The sequence below is a fragment of the Amblyraja radiata genome, chromosome 7 (assembly GCF_010909765.2).
Source record: "Amblyraja radiata isolate CabotCenter1 chromosome 7, sAmbRad1.1.pri, whole genome shotgun sequence".
NCBI classification, from domain to species: domain Eukaryota; kingdom Metazoa; phylum Chordata; class Chondrichthyes; order Rajiformes; family Rajidae; genus Amblyraja; species Amblyraja radiata.
The window spans coordinates 38,342,542-38,359,123 of NC_045962.1; the positions used below are offsets into that span (position 1 = coordinate 38,342,542).

At 44.0% G+C, this 16,582-nt stretch overlaps 1 protein-coding gene across 1 annotated transcript in view; it reads right to left on the reverse strand.

Moving 5' to 3' along the window:
* c7h21orf58 (chromosome 7 C21orf58 homolog) overlaps positions 1 to 16,582 on the reverse strand; it is a 56,662-nt gene that overhangs the window by 4,519 nt on the left and 35,561 nt on the right. The window contains exons 6-7 of the mRNA XM_033024229.1: positions 6,847 to 6,983; positions 1,298 to 1,539 (exon numbers count right to left, since the gene is read on the reverse strand). Of these exons, the coding sequence (XP_032880120.1) occupies positions 1,298 to 1,539; positions 6,847 to 6,983 (379 nt within the window). The remainder of the gene's footprint in view (positions 1 to 1,297; positions 1,540 to 6,846; positions 6,984 to 16,582) is intronic.

A 16,582-nucleotide genomic window follows, 5' to 3' on the forward strand; every position in this document is an offset into this window, starting at 1 on the left:
TGGAGTACAGAGGCTAATAAATAAATTATGGGTCTTTGTCCCAAACATTATGGAGGGCACTGTAGAAAAGAACAGCACAAGAACAAGTATTTCGATCTGCAATGTCTGTGTTGAACAGGATGCCAACACCAACTCTTATCTGCCTGCACATAATTCATATCCCTCCATTCTCTACATATCCATACGCCTATCTAAAAGTTTCTTAAATGCCACTAACACAACTGCTTCAACCACTACTCCTGAGAGCTTGTTCCAGGCACTCACCAACCTCTGTGCAAAAAAAAACAAGTTCCACTACAAAATGCTGCTCAAATGCTTGTACCACAATGTCGTGTAACCCTAATTTGATTGGAAGTTCGAAGGATCTAATTGGTTTACCTCATGGGCTTCTGGGCAGATTCATTCTGAAAGCAGGAGCCAGCCACCTGTTCACTTGCATGATCTACAAGAGCAATCATTCTGCAATTCAAGTCGCACCAAAGAATGCAGAGACTTCAATCAATTCCCAGCAATGGGAGCCCGGAGTCAGCTGCACTTGCGCAGTTAATTTTGTGGTAAGAGACTCCACAAAGAAGTTATTGCAGACATATTAACTCTTTTATTGCAGACTTCAATCGCTCTCTAAACTTCAGCAGAAATCACATAAACGTTCGTGGTTTACTATCTCACAGCCACGCTACAGTAATATGGAAGGTACTCCTGAATTAGTGATTTCACGACATATGACAGTGACATTGTTCAGTTTTGTTGCAGATAATAACTAATTTGACTCTGTTAACCATCATTGCTGCTCTGTCAGCTAGGGATCAATTAACATTCATTCACATGACAACACCAATGCAAAGCACACTAACAGAATAGGTACATTCACATTGTATTTGAGATGTCTGTTGAAGCTGTGGAGAATAATCTATTCAAAGACATGCGGACATCAATTAACTGAAAATGGGAAAGATTCAGCAGTCCAAACCACGGCAATCGTCAAGAAACAAACCTGGCAATGACACTCACCCAATTACCTTGCATGTCATTTTCACATTTTACTCCCAATGATGTGTCCATGGACAGAAGAACAGAATTAAAGTTTAAGGTCAATGAACTAGAAAAGCTAGAAAACCGCTTCTGTCTCTGCAAAAGCAGCTGAGTATTTCTAATATTTAATTTAATGTCCTGTCAGACAAAGTTACAGTACAATCCCAGGAATTTTGTCTTGTAGACAATAAGCGACACAAATAATATAGGAAAGGATGCCAGTGTCATTAAGAATCATGGATGTTTTGTCCCAAATTTCACTTACGTTTGTAAGGCAGGAAGTGTCATTGTGGGACCCATCATGTGTTGCACTGAAGGCTGCAAGCTGTTGTAATGTGCCATAGGGTTGGAAGGTAGCATAGATGCCCACAGTGGGTGTCCTATTGGTGGGAGAGGAGGTGGATGTGCTGTGGGCTGTCCCTGGGAAGAGTAGTGATGATGATGGTGCACTGAAGATGGACGAGGCTTCTCTGTTTTTACTACAAATGGCACAGCCGACTGAACATCCTGTGGTTTAGAAAACAAAATCCAACAGTCTGAGAGGACACAGAACACTAAAAAGAAATAAAAGTTGCATCCATTTGGAATTAACTATTTTGTAAATGTAACCAAATATATTTAAACAATTAAAAATAAGAGTGAGATTAAAGTGTCCAAATTCCTAAAATTAGTTTTGTTTACTTAAGTTAGACATAACATAGATTTCCAGTTGACACTGACTAACATTACACCCGTAGGCCTTTAAACTTAAGTCTAAAGTAGACTTTAGAGATACAGGGCATGTCTTTGGAATGTGGGAGGAAACCGGAGCACAAAGGATAAGCTCAGTGACTGAGCCTTCTCCACACGTCCCAGCCAATGACCTAGCTCCACACGTCCCAGCCAACCAACCTTTGTCATTTGTTTGGAATGGTTGTTCTAGCTTTTAAGTTAATAAGATCCTACAATTTAATAAGATTCCAAAGCATTTATTAGCTTACAGTGGAATTAAGCACTCATTACCAACAATATGGAGTTTACTGTTATAACTTCTAATAGTTACTTAAGAGACTTGAGACATGTCTGGTGTAAGGCCAAACAATTCAGTGTCTGCTCCCCAAGCTTATATGTCAAACTTTATTGAATCCACATCTTTTCTACTGTATTTTTATGCAGGCTGGCTGAGAATCTGGACCATTCATAACATTATCCCATCCAATCAGCTAATCTTTATCAAAAACAATGCTCCATGCCGTTACATTGATTGCATAGCCAATCAGATCATTCATCTGGAATGACCAGATTGACACCGAGGCACATTGGCGCAGCAGTAGAGTTGCAGCCTCACATCGCCAGGTTCGATCCTGATTATGGTTGCTGTCTATGGAGTTTGTACTTTCCACCAGTGATGACGTAGGTTAACCCAGGTGCTCCGGTTTGCTCCCATATTCCAAAGATGTGCAGGTTTGTAGTTTAATTGGCTTCTGTAATTTGTCCCTAGCGTGTAGGATAGAACTGGTGTACGGGTGATTGCTGGTCGACGCGGATTCGGTGGGCCATACGGCCTGTTTCCACACTGTTTCTCTAAAACTAAAAAAAAACAATCTGGAATGAATTACAAGGACCAGGTGACTCATCTCTTTGTGCTGATTTGCCCTTGGAAGTAATTTGTCCGTTGCATATTTTAGTTTAGTTGTGGGATACAGCTCGGAAACAGGCCCTTCGGCTCACCGAGTCTGCACCGACCAGCGATCCCCACAAAAATGATCACTATCCTACACACACTGGGTATAATTTACACTTGTACCAAGCCTGTACGCCTTTGGAGTGTGGGAGGAAACCGAAGATCTCGGAGAAACCCCATGCGATCATGGGGAGAACGTACAAACTCCAAACAGTCAGCATCCAAAGTCAAGAATGAACCCGGTCACTGGCACTGTAAAGCAGCAACTCTACCGCTGCACCACTGTGCCGCCATTTACTCACTCAACTTCTCTTTATAGCTCAATTGATGTGTTCATTATTCAATTATCCATTCAATTAGAGATCAATAGAGGTATGGATATGAAGGGAATGGAGGAATATCGGGATTGTGCTGCAAAATCATGCTGAGGTGGAAGATGAACCATGAGGGGGGAGCAGAATGGAGAGCTACAAGGCCAACTCTTGTATTTTTTATGTTCTTATTTCTATATAAATGGAGCTTAAGCAAAGACCATAGACGATGGCTTTGGTCAACCAATATGTGGTTGGATAAATCTTCTATTCGTACAAGTATGGATGCTCTTTAAGCAGCATGACCAGTCTGATGGTGCAGAGGGTTACAGAGGATTTTGGTGTTGTTAAACTCGGTGTCCCTGATTTATTTGTGGAAAGCAATGCTAACTTTTTAGATAATATTGCCAAAGAGAATCAGAGAGATATTGGAAGAATAATGCACAGATCCTCGAAGATAAAGGATCAGAAAGAGAAACCTTTGTATTGTGAGGATTAGAATACAAGGGAGAGGAAGTTATGCTATGGTTTTAGAAACCTTTAGTTAGACAGCACATGCAGCACCTTGACTAGTTCTGGTCAAAATGCCTGAGAATGGGTATATTTAACAGAATGATTCCTGGGTTCTAAGATGCTAAACTACAAGGAAAGGTTTTACAAACATGAAAAGACACAAAATGCTGGTCAGCGGGTGAAGCAGTATCTTGGATAACAGAGATAGATGACGTTTCCAGTCAGGACTTCTTCAGACTGACGGTGGAGGGACGGGGAGGAAAGCTGGAAGAGAGGAGGGGCAGGACAAAGTCTGGCAGTAATAGGTGGATACAGGTGAGGAGGGGGGGGGGGGGGGGGGGGAGGTGTTGATTGGCAGATGGTTGGACAAAGGCCAGAGACGATAAGACAGAAGGTGTGAGCAAATAGGGTTGACGAGAGATTCAGCAACTGTCCATATGGTGCCAGCACAATAACCTGGCCCTCAACACCAGCAAAACCAAGGAACTGATTGTGGACTTTGGAAGGAGTAGGATGGGGACCCACAGTCCCGTTTATATAAACGGGTCAATGGTTGAAAGGGTCAAGAGCTTTAAATTCCTGGGCGTGCACATCTCTGAAGATCTTTCCTGGTCCGAGAACATTGATGCAATTATCAAGAAAGCACATCAGTGCCTCTACTTCCTGAGAAGATTACGGAGAGTCGGTTTGTCAAGGAGGACTCTCTCTAACTCTACAGGTGCACAATAGAGAGCATGCTGACCGGTTGCATCGTGGCTTGGTTCGGCAACTTGAGTGCCCTGGAGAGGAAGAGACTACAAAAAGTAGTAAACACTGCCCAGTCCATCATCGGCTCTGACCTTCCTTCCATCGAGGGGATTTATCGAAGTCGCTGCCTCAAAAAGGCTGGCAGTATCATCAAAGACCCACACCATCCTGGCCACACACTCATCTCCCTGCTACCTTCAGGTAGAAGGTACAGGAGCTTGAAGACTGCAACGACCAGGTTCAGGAATAGCTACTTCCCCACAGCCATCAGGCTAGTAAACCTGGCTCGGACAAAACTCTGAACATTAATAACCCATTATCTGTCATTTTGCACTTTATCAGTTTATTTATTCATGTGTTTTGTAGTCAATGCCTATTATGTTCTGTGTGCTGAAGCAAAGCAAGAGTTTCATTGTCCTATCAGAGACACATGACAATAAACTTGAACTTGAACTTGAGTTGCAAATTGTGAAGCTAGAAAAAAGAATGTAGGTGGAAACACAAATAGGAATTTAATATGTTAAACTTTGATTTGGTTGAAGTTTTCAAATTACAACTCCATCATTAAGAGGGCCTGACAGGATGGATGGACAGAAGCAGCTGGCTGAGAAGTCTAGACCCTAGGCTTCGGGAGTTAGGAAACATTGCTACAATAGACAGAGGCTAAAAGTAGAACGATCATTTAAAATTGCAACAGATATTTCTAATGGCATAATTATCAGGGATATTTGATTGGTATTTCTTAACCAATGTGTAAGGGAGATGAGGAAAAGGCAGATACATGGAGTTAAATGGTGGATCAGCTGTAATCGCACTGAATGGCAGAACAGACATCGGGGGGAAACTAATTTTCCTGTTTGATTTCTTGATTATTAATGAGTTATCAGATAGCATAAATTATATCAATGCCAGATGCATTTTCAAAATAGCCCAAATAAATGTTTTCTTCCTATATCATTTGATTTTCATTAACATTGAGATGAATGATCTTTCACTATTGTCTGAGACTGGAGTGTTTACCAACGTCAAAATGCACTGTCGTTACTTGCTTAGGCTACTCATTCAACACCTTCCTGATCTGCAACATCTGCACTTAGAAGACCAAGACAGCAAGTGCATTAGGACATGGTTGCCTGCAAGTTCCTTCATTCTTTCAACCCTGTACAATGACACTGTACAATGAACTTCACCAGAAGGGCTACAGCAGTTCAAGAAGGTTGTCTACCACCATCTCATGAGGAATTGAGAATGAGCAATAATTGTTCATCTTTTCAGCAACACCCACTTTCTTTAAAATTAATTAAATGAAATGTCCTTTGTGTTCATGACAAAAGTATTCACATTAAGGTTAAATCTCATCTGACAAGTGGGCCTGCAAGATATGAATAGAATTGGATAATTTGAAGGCTTGCTGCCTTCAGTATGGGTTCACAAAATTGCACTTATCAAGATATCACACAATTAAAGTTTTCCATGATCTGTACTTCCCCATAGAATGTGTTCAGTGGAAAATAGGTGGGTGGAAGTTGTCAGGGAAAAATCAGAGATATCATGCTCACATATTTTCAACAATTACAATGTTTTACAAACCTTTGGCAAGAGAAATCCCATAATCCTTAAGACGAGGCAGGTATGGACTCAGGAATCTCGGATCATTGATAATCATTTCCAAGGGAGTTCCAAAGCCAAATTGCCCCATGAAAGACAGCTGGTCTGTCCAAAGAAGGCAGACCAATTGACTGGCAGAGATGAACAGCCATTCTGAGGGCAAAGGTACAGAAGTTTCAATTGAAACCATGTAATGCGGAAAATTCACAGCTTTAGGGATCTCAAGGACATAGACAGTCGGCACCAAGGAGAGCAGCACAATGGTGTCGCTCTTAGAGCTGCTGCCTCACAACTCCAGCAACTATGGTTCAATCCAAATCTCTGGTGGATCAGCTGTAATCCAGTCTGCACATTCTCCCTGTGACCATGTGAGTTTCTTCTGGGTACCTTGGTTTCTTCCCACATTTCACAGGTTGATAATTTCACTGGTTACTGTAAATTGGCCACAGTGCAGGTGTTTAGTGGATATTGGGAGTTGAGGGGCATGGATGAAGTGAATGTTCAGAGTCTTTTTTCCCCCAAAGCAGAGATTTCTAAGTTTAGAGGGCAAAGGCTTAGGGTGAATGAGGAGAGATTTAAGAGAGACCTGAAGGCAACTTTTTCACTCATAGGGTAGTTCATATCTGGAATTAACTGCCAGGGGAAGATATAGTGATAGATAAAATTATGATGCTCAGAAGACATTTGAACAGATGCATGCATATGAAGGATTTAGAGGGATATTCCAAATGCAAGTAAATTGGATCAGCCCAAAATGTCAACTTGGTTGTCAGGGATGAGATGGACTGAAGACCCTGTTTCCATACTGAATAACTGTGACTCCATGTGGAGAATAAAATGGAATTAGTGTAATGGGTGGTTAATGGTCATGGACCTACATGGACATAGTAGACTAAAGAGCTTGTTTCTGTGCTATGACATCCTGCGAATCTATGCATAAGAGGAAATTAGATTCAAGCTAAATGTCCTTACCTGTACCTGAGAAACCATAGGACTGGCAGAAGCTCCAGGCTGGGAAAATGCCATTGGAGGCAGTGCTTTCAACATCATATTGTGCATAATTATCTGATGCATTTGGGCATTTTGCATTAACATCATTTCAACCATATCTGTGAACAAATCAAAAAAAGATTATGTTGCAAGAGAGGCTAAGAACCTTTCACATCATGTAACTCTCTTCAAACCAAACACTGCAAAGATATTCCGGAAACGTTTTCATCAATAACCTTTTCTGCCACATAAGGATCAGCGAGGTTCCGCTATCTGAGTGTATTTGGAAAAAATGCAGCGACGATGTGGATATGGAAGCAGGAATCGTAGGGTATAGTGTTTTACAGACTACCCATAGGTGACATTTTCTCAAACTCTGAATTTGGACCACTCCCTCTTGTGAACATTTTTGACAGAGTAAATGATGAGAAATTGTGGCCAGCAGTTAAAAGATCATGATCCAATCTAAGGTAATTGGCAAAAGAAGAGCTTCTCAACCAGCTGTGCTTCTAGCCAAACCATTTACTTACAAGACTGCCGTCTACTGGCAATGTGGAAAATGTCCAGGAACAAATCCAATTGACCAATTATCATCCAATTAGTATACTCTCAACCATCAACAAGGTGACAGTGAGTGACACTACTGTCAAGTGGCACTGATTCACCATTAACCTCCCCACTAGTTATGGTACCAAACATAGGCAGGTGAGACCAGTGTAGCTGGGACATGCCGGCTGGTGTGGTTAAGTTGGGCCTGTATCCACACTGTATCACTTTATGACTCTAGCACTCAGTTTGGCTTTCACCAGGATCACCCATCTTTAGACCATCACAGCCTTGGTCCAAACAAGGAGCAAACATTTTAGAGGGGAGGGGAGTGGCTGGGAAACCCACAAGAATATTGTGAACAGTTTTGGGCCACATATCTGAGAAAGAATGTGCTGGTTTTGTAGAGGGGCCAGAGGACGTTTACAAGAATTATCCCAGGGATGGCTGAGTTAACGTATGAGGAGTATTTGAAGGCTCTGGGCATGCACCCGGTGGAGTTGGGAGATGGGAATTACATTGAAATCTACTGGATGCTGAAAGGCCTACATAGAATGGACGGGGAACGGATGTTTCCAGTAATCAGAGAGTCTAGAACCAGAGGACACAGTCTAGTCTTAGAATATAAGGACCTACCTTTAGAGTGGAAATGATGAGGATTTTATTTTGCTCGAGGGTGGTGAATCTATGAAATTCAGTGCCACAGGCAACAGTGGAGGCCAAGACATTGGGTATGTTTAAAGCAGAGATTGATAGATTCTTGATTATGAAGGACCTCTGGGTTACGAGGAGATGGCAGGAGAACGGAGTTGAGTGGAAAAATTAGATCACCCATGATTGAATCGCGAAGAAAACTCAATGGGCTGAATGGCTTAATGTTGCTCATATGTCTTATGGTCTTATGGGAGTTGAGTTAGGACAGGACCATCAAAGTGAACGACTGGACGTGCTAGGACTTTATTCGTTGGAGAGCAGGAGACTGAGAGATTCTATTATAGAAGCATATAAAATCAGATAGAGTGAATGCACAATCTTTTCCCCAAGGTTGGGGAATCAAGAACTAGACGGCATAGGTTTAAGGTGAGACTGGAAATATTTAATAGAAACCTGAGGGGCATATTATTCTACACAGAGGGCAGTGAGTTTGTGGAACAAGCTGCCAGAGGAAGTAGTTAAGACAGGTACAATAACATTTAAAATATATTTGGAAAGGCACAGGGATAAGAAAGGTTTAAAGCTTGAAGTTTGAAAGCAGACACCACCAGATATAGAAACATTTTCTTTCAGTCTGTCATCAGGCTTCTGAACAATCCTTCCATAAGTTTGAAGAAAGGTCTCGACCCGAAACGTCAGCCATTCCTTCTCTCGAGAGATGCTGCCTGTCCCGCTGAGCTACTCCAGCTTTTTGTGTCTGTCTTCTATAAGCTTAGATATACAGCATGGAAACACCCTTTGGGCCCACTGAATCCACAGCAACCATCGATCACCCACTCACACTAGTTCTATATCATCTCATTTTCTCATCCACTCACTACACACTTGGGGCCATTAACAGAGGCCATTTCACCTACAGACCCACATGTCTTTGGGATGTGGGTGGAAACCAGAGCACCCAGAGGAAACACATGCGGTCACAGAGAGAACGTGCAAACCCCACACAGACAGGCACGGAAATCGCTATCAAAACATGGAGGGGACCGGGGGGACACAATTTCTTGGTGGCCGCGCGCGCGTATGCGCACACTCACACACGCGAGGCTTCAGAGGCTTCAGCCGTGGGCCCTGTGGACGGTAATTACTCCGCGCTGGCCGTAAGCCTGGGCCGTCGTTCCTGTAAGTCTAGGCAGGGCTGTAGGTTAACCTGGCGGGACAGGCAGAGTTGAGCTGTATTTAGTTCCTGTCTGACTCCCGACGTCTCTGGCCACCCCCGGGCATGGGGGTGTGGGCACTCGGCTGTGGTTGGGGATGGTCCAGTGGCGGTTCGGCAGCGATTGCAGCGCCGGTGACCTGGGATCGATCCTGGCTGCGGATGAGGCACAGGTCTGTGTCCAGGGCTGCCGAGAGTGTTTTTCGCTTGTGACCCTATGACCTGGACATGCAATTCAAACTCCGCTCTATGATCTTTGCTCCACGGACGTCTCCCTCCTCCAATCACCGCGCTCTATCCTCAGTCCCACCCCCCCTACTTCCACCTCTGACCGACACCTCCCTCCTCCAATCATTGCGCTGAATCATCATATCACGCCCCCATTGCCTGCTGACCGACGTCTCTCTCATCCAATCGGCGCCCTCGATCATCAGTCCCACCCCCACTGTCTCGCGGAAAGCGGAGATTTCACCGAGTTTTAAAATCCAGATTACAAAAAATGGGGGGGATCATCCCCCCTCTCAAAACGGGGGGGGGGGGACGTGTCTGGGATTTCCGCCCCTGCACAAAGACAGCACCTGAGGTCAGAATCAAACTCTCTGTTGCTGTGAAGCAGCAGGTCTACTAGCTGCATCAATGTGCTACTCTGATTCACTAGAGTACTGTCAACATCTCAGGTGCATGAAAATGTTAAAAACTATATTTTGAACTCTACATCTTTTCCCATGTCCAAACAATCAATTTGGTCTTATTGTATAGTAGTCATGGAGTCATATAAAGTAGCAGGAAAACAGGCCTTTCAGCCAAACTTGCCTACGTTAACCAACAAACATATCCTATCCTACCCTAAACCTATCCTAATAAACATCCTATCTCAGTACCTGTCTAAATGTTTCCCACACATTGTGATAGCATCTGCCTCAACTACCTCCTCCGGCTGCTTGTTCCATACACCTACCTCCCTTAGTGTAAAAAAAGTTACTCCTTAGGTTTCTATTAAATCTTTCCCCCCTCATCTTAAACCTGTGTCCTCTGGTCCTCTTGATTCCCCCTACTCTGGGTAACACTCTATATAAGATCACCTCTCATCCTCCACTCTATATAAGATCACCTCTCATCCTCCTACGTCCTAGTCTGCTTAACCACTCCCTATAGCCCAGGCCCTCAAGTCCTGGCAATATCCTCATAAATCTTTTCTGCACCCTTTCCAGCTTAACAACATCCCTCCTATAACACAGTGCCCAAAACTGAACATAATACTTAAGTTTAAGAAGGAACTGCAGATGCTGGAAAAATTGAAGGTAGACAAAAATGCTGGAGAAACTCAGCGGGTGAGGCAGCATCTATGAAGCGAAGGAATAGGTTACGTCTACTCTTAAGTGTGGCATTACCAATGTTTTATACAACTGTAACATGACATCCCAACTCCATACTCAGATTTGATTATTATCTGATTTGATTGGATAGCATGCAAAACAAAGCTTTTCACTGTACTTTGATGCACATGACAATAATAAACCTGAACCTAAACCTAGATTGTTGAGTATATGCTTCGTTGTTGAAAATATTCCTTGCAAATCTGCGTTCTCTCAACAACAAAGTGGACGAACTGCAACTCCTGCGGCAGACAAACAAGGACTTCCCTCGAGCCGCTGTCCTGTGCTTCACCGAGACCTGGCTGTGTGAGTCGACCCCGGACAAAGTGCTGCAACTGGCTGGCTTTCAACTACATAGAGTGGACCATGAAGTATAGACAGCGGGAAAATCAAGAGGCGGTGGAATTTGCTTCTATACTAACCAGGACTGGTGCAGCGACATCACGGTACTGTCTAACTTCTGTTCTCCCAATCTAGAACCTTTCTTTACAAATTGCAAACCCTTTTATTCTCTGAGGGAATTTACCTCTTTTATTCGCACTGGAGTTTACATCCTCCCCCAAGCGTGCGTACGTGAGGCGCAAACGCAACTCGCTGGCCAGGTAATGAGGGTAGAGAGTGACTTCCCGGACTCCACGGTCATTGTTTTGAGTGACTCTAACAAGGCTAACCTCTGCCGAGAACTTCCAAAGTACAGACTTCATGTTACCTGCCCCACCAGAGGGGAGAGAACACTCGATCACTCTTACACTTCAATCAAGAACGCATATCGCTCTGTTCCCCAGGCGGCTCTGGGTCTCTCTGACCATTGTCTAGTTCACCTTATTCCGACCTACAGTCACAAACTGAAATCTGCCAAACCTGTGGTCAGCACAATTAAAAGGTGGACAAGCGAGGGCATTGAAAACCTACAGTCCTGCTTTGACTGCACTGATTGGAATGTGTTCACGGAAGCAACTTCAAGCCTCGATGAATATACAGACACTGTGACATCATATGTCAGCTTTTGTGAGGACAGTTGCATTCCCACTAGGACCCGCATCTGGTTCAACAACAACAAGCCCCGGTTTACAGCAGTACTCAGACAGCTCCGCCAGTCTAAAGATGAGGCCGACAGGAGCGGGGATGCAGACCTCTGCAGGCAGGCCAAGCTGAGAAGAGGAATCAGAGCTGCCAAGGAAAGGTACTCTGAGAAGTTGAGGAGCAAGTTCTCAGCTAATGACTCTTCTTCAGTGTGGAAGGGCTTGCAAAAAATCACCAGCTACAAGAGGAAAATCCCCCGCTCCTTGGACAATCGTCAGCTGACCAACGACCTGAACACGTTCTACTGCAGTTTCGATAAACTGAAACATAACCCTAGTACCCCCTCCCCCCCCTCCCCAATCACCACTTCATACCTACTCACAACCTGACTCCAGTCTGCAAAGACTGGGCCCTCGTCCATTACCCACCCCCTCCTTGCTGCCCAACATCAGTCTGGCCATTTCTACATCACCAACAATATAAATTGAGGAGGTGGAGAGGCTATTCAGAAAACAGAAAAGCTAGAAATCTCCAGGACCGGACAAGGTTTCCCCCTCTACCCTTAAGCTCTGTGCCGAACAACTGGCATCGGTCTACACAGAGATTTTCAACCGTGCAAACCTCCACTGTCCCTGCCTGCTCAAAGTCTCCACTATTGTCCCTGTACCCAAAAAGACAAGGGTTACTGGTCTTAATGACTACAGGCCTCTGTAGTCATGAAGACCCTTAAAAGACTTAAAAGACTTAAAAATATCACAAACCCCCTGCTGGACCCCCTGCAGTTTGCATACCGGGCCAATAGATCTGTGGATGATGCAGTCAACCTAGGCCTGCACTTCATCCTCCAGCACCTAGACCGCCAGGGGACCAATGCAAGGATTTTGTTTGTGGATTTTAACTCTGCTTTCAACAACATTGTGCCAGAGCTACTACACTCCAAACTCTCCCAGTTGACTGTGCCTGAACCCCTCTGTCAGTGGATCACCAACTTCCTGACAGACAGGAAGCAGCATGTGAGGCTGGGAAACATCATCTCAGACCCACAGACCCACAGCATAGGAGCATCGCAAGGCTGCGTACTCTTTCCTCTCCTTTACTCTCTCTACACCAACGACTGCACCTCCACAGACTCATCTGTCAAGCTTCTCAAGTTTGCGGATGACACAACCCTGATTGGACTGATCCAGGATTTGGGAGGAATCTGCCTACAGACAGGATGTGACACAGCTGGCGTCCTGGTGTCTTCGTAACAACCTGGAGCTCAATGCTCTTAAGACAGTGGAATTGATATTAGACTTTAGAAGAGGTCCCCCTCCCCTCCCCCCATGTGCCATCAACAACGTCACATCTGTGGAGTCTTTTAAGTTCCTTGGAACCATCACCTACAGGGACCTTAAATGAGGGGCCACCATCGACTCCACAGTCAAAAAGACCCAACAGAGGATGTACTTCCTGCGGCAGCTGAGGAAACACAATCTTCCACAGGCAATGATGGTCCAATTCTATACGGCCATCGTAGAGTCTGTCCTCACCTTCACCATCATGGTCTGGTTTGGTTCAGCCACCAAGCACGACTTCCAGAGGCTGCAGTGAATCGTTCAATCAGCTGAGAAGGTTATTGGCTGCAACTTTCCCCCCATTGACGAACTGTACACTGCAAGGGCCAGGAAGCGAGCGGGTAAGATCATCTCTGACCCCTCCCTCCCTGGCCACAAACTTTTTGAAGCACTTCCCTCTGGAAGATGACTCCAGACTGTCAAAGCCGCCACAGCAGACATAAAAACAGCTTTTTTCCACGAGCAGTAGCTCTGCTCAATAACCAAAAGTCTGTAGCTTCCTTTTGCTCTGGTATTTTATTTCATTCACATGTTTAAACTATAATGTTTTATTATTCATGTTTTAATGCTTTATGTTTTATTCTTAATTGTTTACTGTATGCAGTGTTGTTACTTGCGAGCGGAGCACCAAGGCAAATTCCTTGTATGTGTACATACTTGGCCAATAAACTTATACATTCATTCATTCATTAGATGGGTATGGGCCAAATGCAAGCAAATGGGACTAGTTTATAAGAGGCATCTTGGATGGATAAGTAGCACCAAAAATACTCTACGTGACTCTATGACTATATGACTCTCCTTATAGCTTAAACCGTCTAACTCAGGCAGCATATTGGTAATTCTCTTCCACACCCTCTCTCAAGCCTTTACATCCTTCCTGTAATGGAGTGACCACAACTGCTGAAATACTCCAAATGCATAGAAACATAGAAACATAGAAAATAGGTGCAAGAGTAGGCCATTCGGCCCTTCGAGCCTGCACCGCCATTCAATATGATCATGGCTGATCATCCAAATGCAGCCTTTCCAAAGTTCTATAGTTGCAACATGATTTCCTGAGTATACCATAATCTCTCTTTATCTACTTGTGTTGCTACTTTCTGGGAGCTATGTGGGATAGTATGGAAGTAGTGTAAACTGGTGATCAATGGCCAGCATGGACTCTTTAGGGTGGCACAGTAGCGTAGCAGTAGAGTTGCTGCCTTACAGCACCAGAGACCCGGGTTCAATCCTGTACACGGATGCTGTCTGTATGGACGGACTTTGTATGTTCCCCTATCAATAACCCGTGCCTGCCTTCTCCCCATATCCCTTGACTCCACTAGCGAACTCTCTCTTAAATCCATCCAGTGACTTGGCCTCCACTGCCCTCTGTGGCAGGGAATTCCATAGATTCACAACTCTCTGGGTGAAAAAGTTTTTTCTCACTTCAGTCTTAAATGACCTCCCCTTTATTCTAAGACTGTGGCCCCTGGTTCTGGACTCTCCCAACATTGGGAACATTTTTCCTGCATCTAGCTTGTCCAGTCCTTTTATAAGTTTCTTTAAATCTCCCCTCATCCTTCTAAACTCCAGTGAATACAAGCCTGTCTTTTCAATCTTTCCTCATATGACAGTCCCGCCATCCCATGGATCAATCACAAGGATATCCTTCCTCAAATTAGGAGACCAAGACTGTACACAATACTCCAGATGTGGTCTCACCAGAGCCCTATACATGGATTAGAATTAGGAGAGGTGCCAAGGGGGAAATCGCTGGGTAAAATCTAAGATACTAGTGGAGGCAAGGGAGGAGAAACTTTTTTGCAAATAACTGTTGGGCTATGACAGGATAGTCAGAATAGATAAAGAGGAATATAGTCTCACCTGCCGGTGTATGGCAAAAAAAGCCCTGGAGGAGGATGTTATAATCATCAAAAGCAGCAGCCATATGAAGAAGGAAGAGAACAAATAAGACTGCTTTTTTCATAATCACACGAGTCATAGAGCCATACAGTGTGGAAACAGGTCCTTCAGCCCAACTTGCCCACACTGACCAACATGTCCCATCTACATTAGCCTCTGTTTGGCCCATATCCCTCTAATCCTGTCCTATGCATGTACCTGTCTAATAGCTTCTTAAACATTGTGATAGTCCCTGCCACAACTACCTCCTCTGGCAGTTCAGAGGAGACAAATTATAATTGTCACTCTGAAAATAGGTTTGAGAAGGTTATCTGGAGGGACTAAATTTAGAAAAATCTGATAAGAAAGGTGTGAAGATGTTATTTGCCACTCACTTTAAAGTAAGACCATGATATCTTTTGCGATGTGTATGGAAATGGCCGATTAGACCAATGTGGGATTGAAAGTTTCTTTCACACAAGTGACGGTGGTGTAAGGATGCTGCAGCATCAGTGGGTTCTTGATTTTAAAGATTCTTCTTTCCTTTTTACTTCCTTAATTATAGCTTCCTCATAAGAACCAGCAATGTTTTTTATGTGGATATTCCAAACAGGACAATCCAATGCTTCTTTCCTTATCCAGCTCTCCATAAAGTAGCTGCTTTGGTATTTTGTCATCAGCCATTCTTCTAATATGTTCTGGCCACCTGGTCTGATGTGGAGACAAGGTAAATAAACCAGGAGGTTTAAGGATTTTCCTTGGGCTAAAGGCAGACAAGTCGATTCAAGTTTATTGGAATAAACAAAGTATCGAAGCCTAGACAGCTGGGATTTGGAAGTGCAGGTTTACATGATAGAACCGGCCATTAAGTACATCTTTTTATTAAGCATTAAGTCTAGCTGTGTACCAAGTTAGCAGTTAACAGTACGATTGACAATCTCTACTTTAATTGCTATGTGCAGTAGGATGCCGAGCTACAGTATGTACCACATTTGGAGAGCATTCAGTGGCACATCCCATAATTATCAAGGAACTAATAGCTGGAGAGCTTGTCGAGCTGAGAGAGAAAACACAAGTCACATTGGAGGGAAAAGGAAACTATACTTAGAATTAGGATTAATACATATATGAATCTCCTGTTTATTCTTCTTTGTAGCAGCCACCATCGAGGACACCCAGTCCATGGGTTCTGACACAGGCTTGATAACTCCCAATGCCACCATCCTGTCCAGTACAGCTTTGACCCGGTCTCTCATGGCAATAGGTACACAATGAGCAGGATGAACCACAGGACGCACCTCCGGGTCTAAAGACATAGAGTAAGTTATTGGTAGCCTGCCAAGTTCTTCAGTGAAAAGGTCGTGGTAATCCATGAGAATATGCTGTGTAGAATCCGGAACTTGCTGAAGGTAACCAGTCCCATATGTCAAGGAGGTGTGTCCAGAACCAAGGTCTTATTTGATACAATCTGGCAGAGGTCTATACAGACGAAACCAACAACATATTTTGCCAGTAAATGAGCCGGTGCCATTGAGGCAGGTTCAGTATGATGATGTAGATGACCTAAATTATGTGTTATGGACAGAGGATGGAAATGACTATATGAATGAGGGACATGTGACAGCAGACGGTGAGCAGTTCTGCGATCAGAACTTTGTTTCTGTACCTGCAAAAGGACTGCC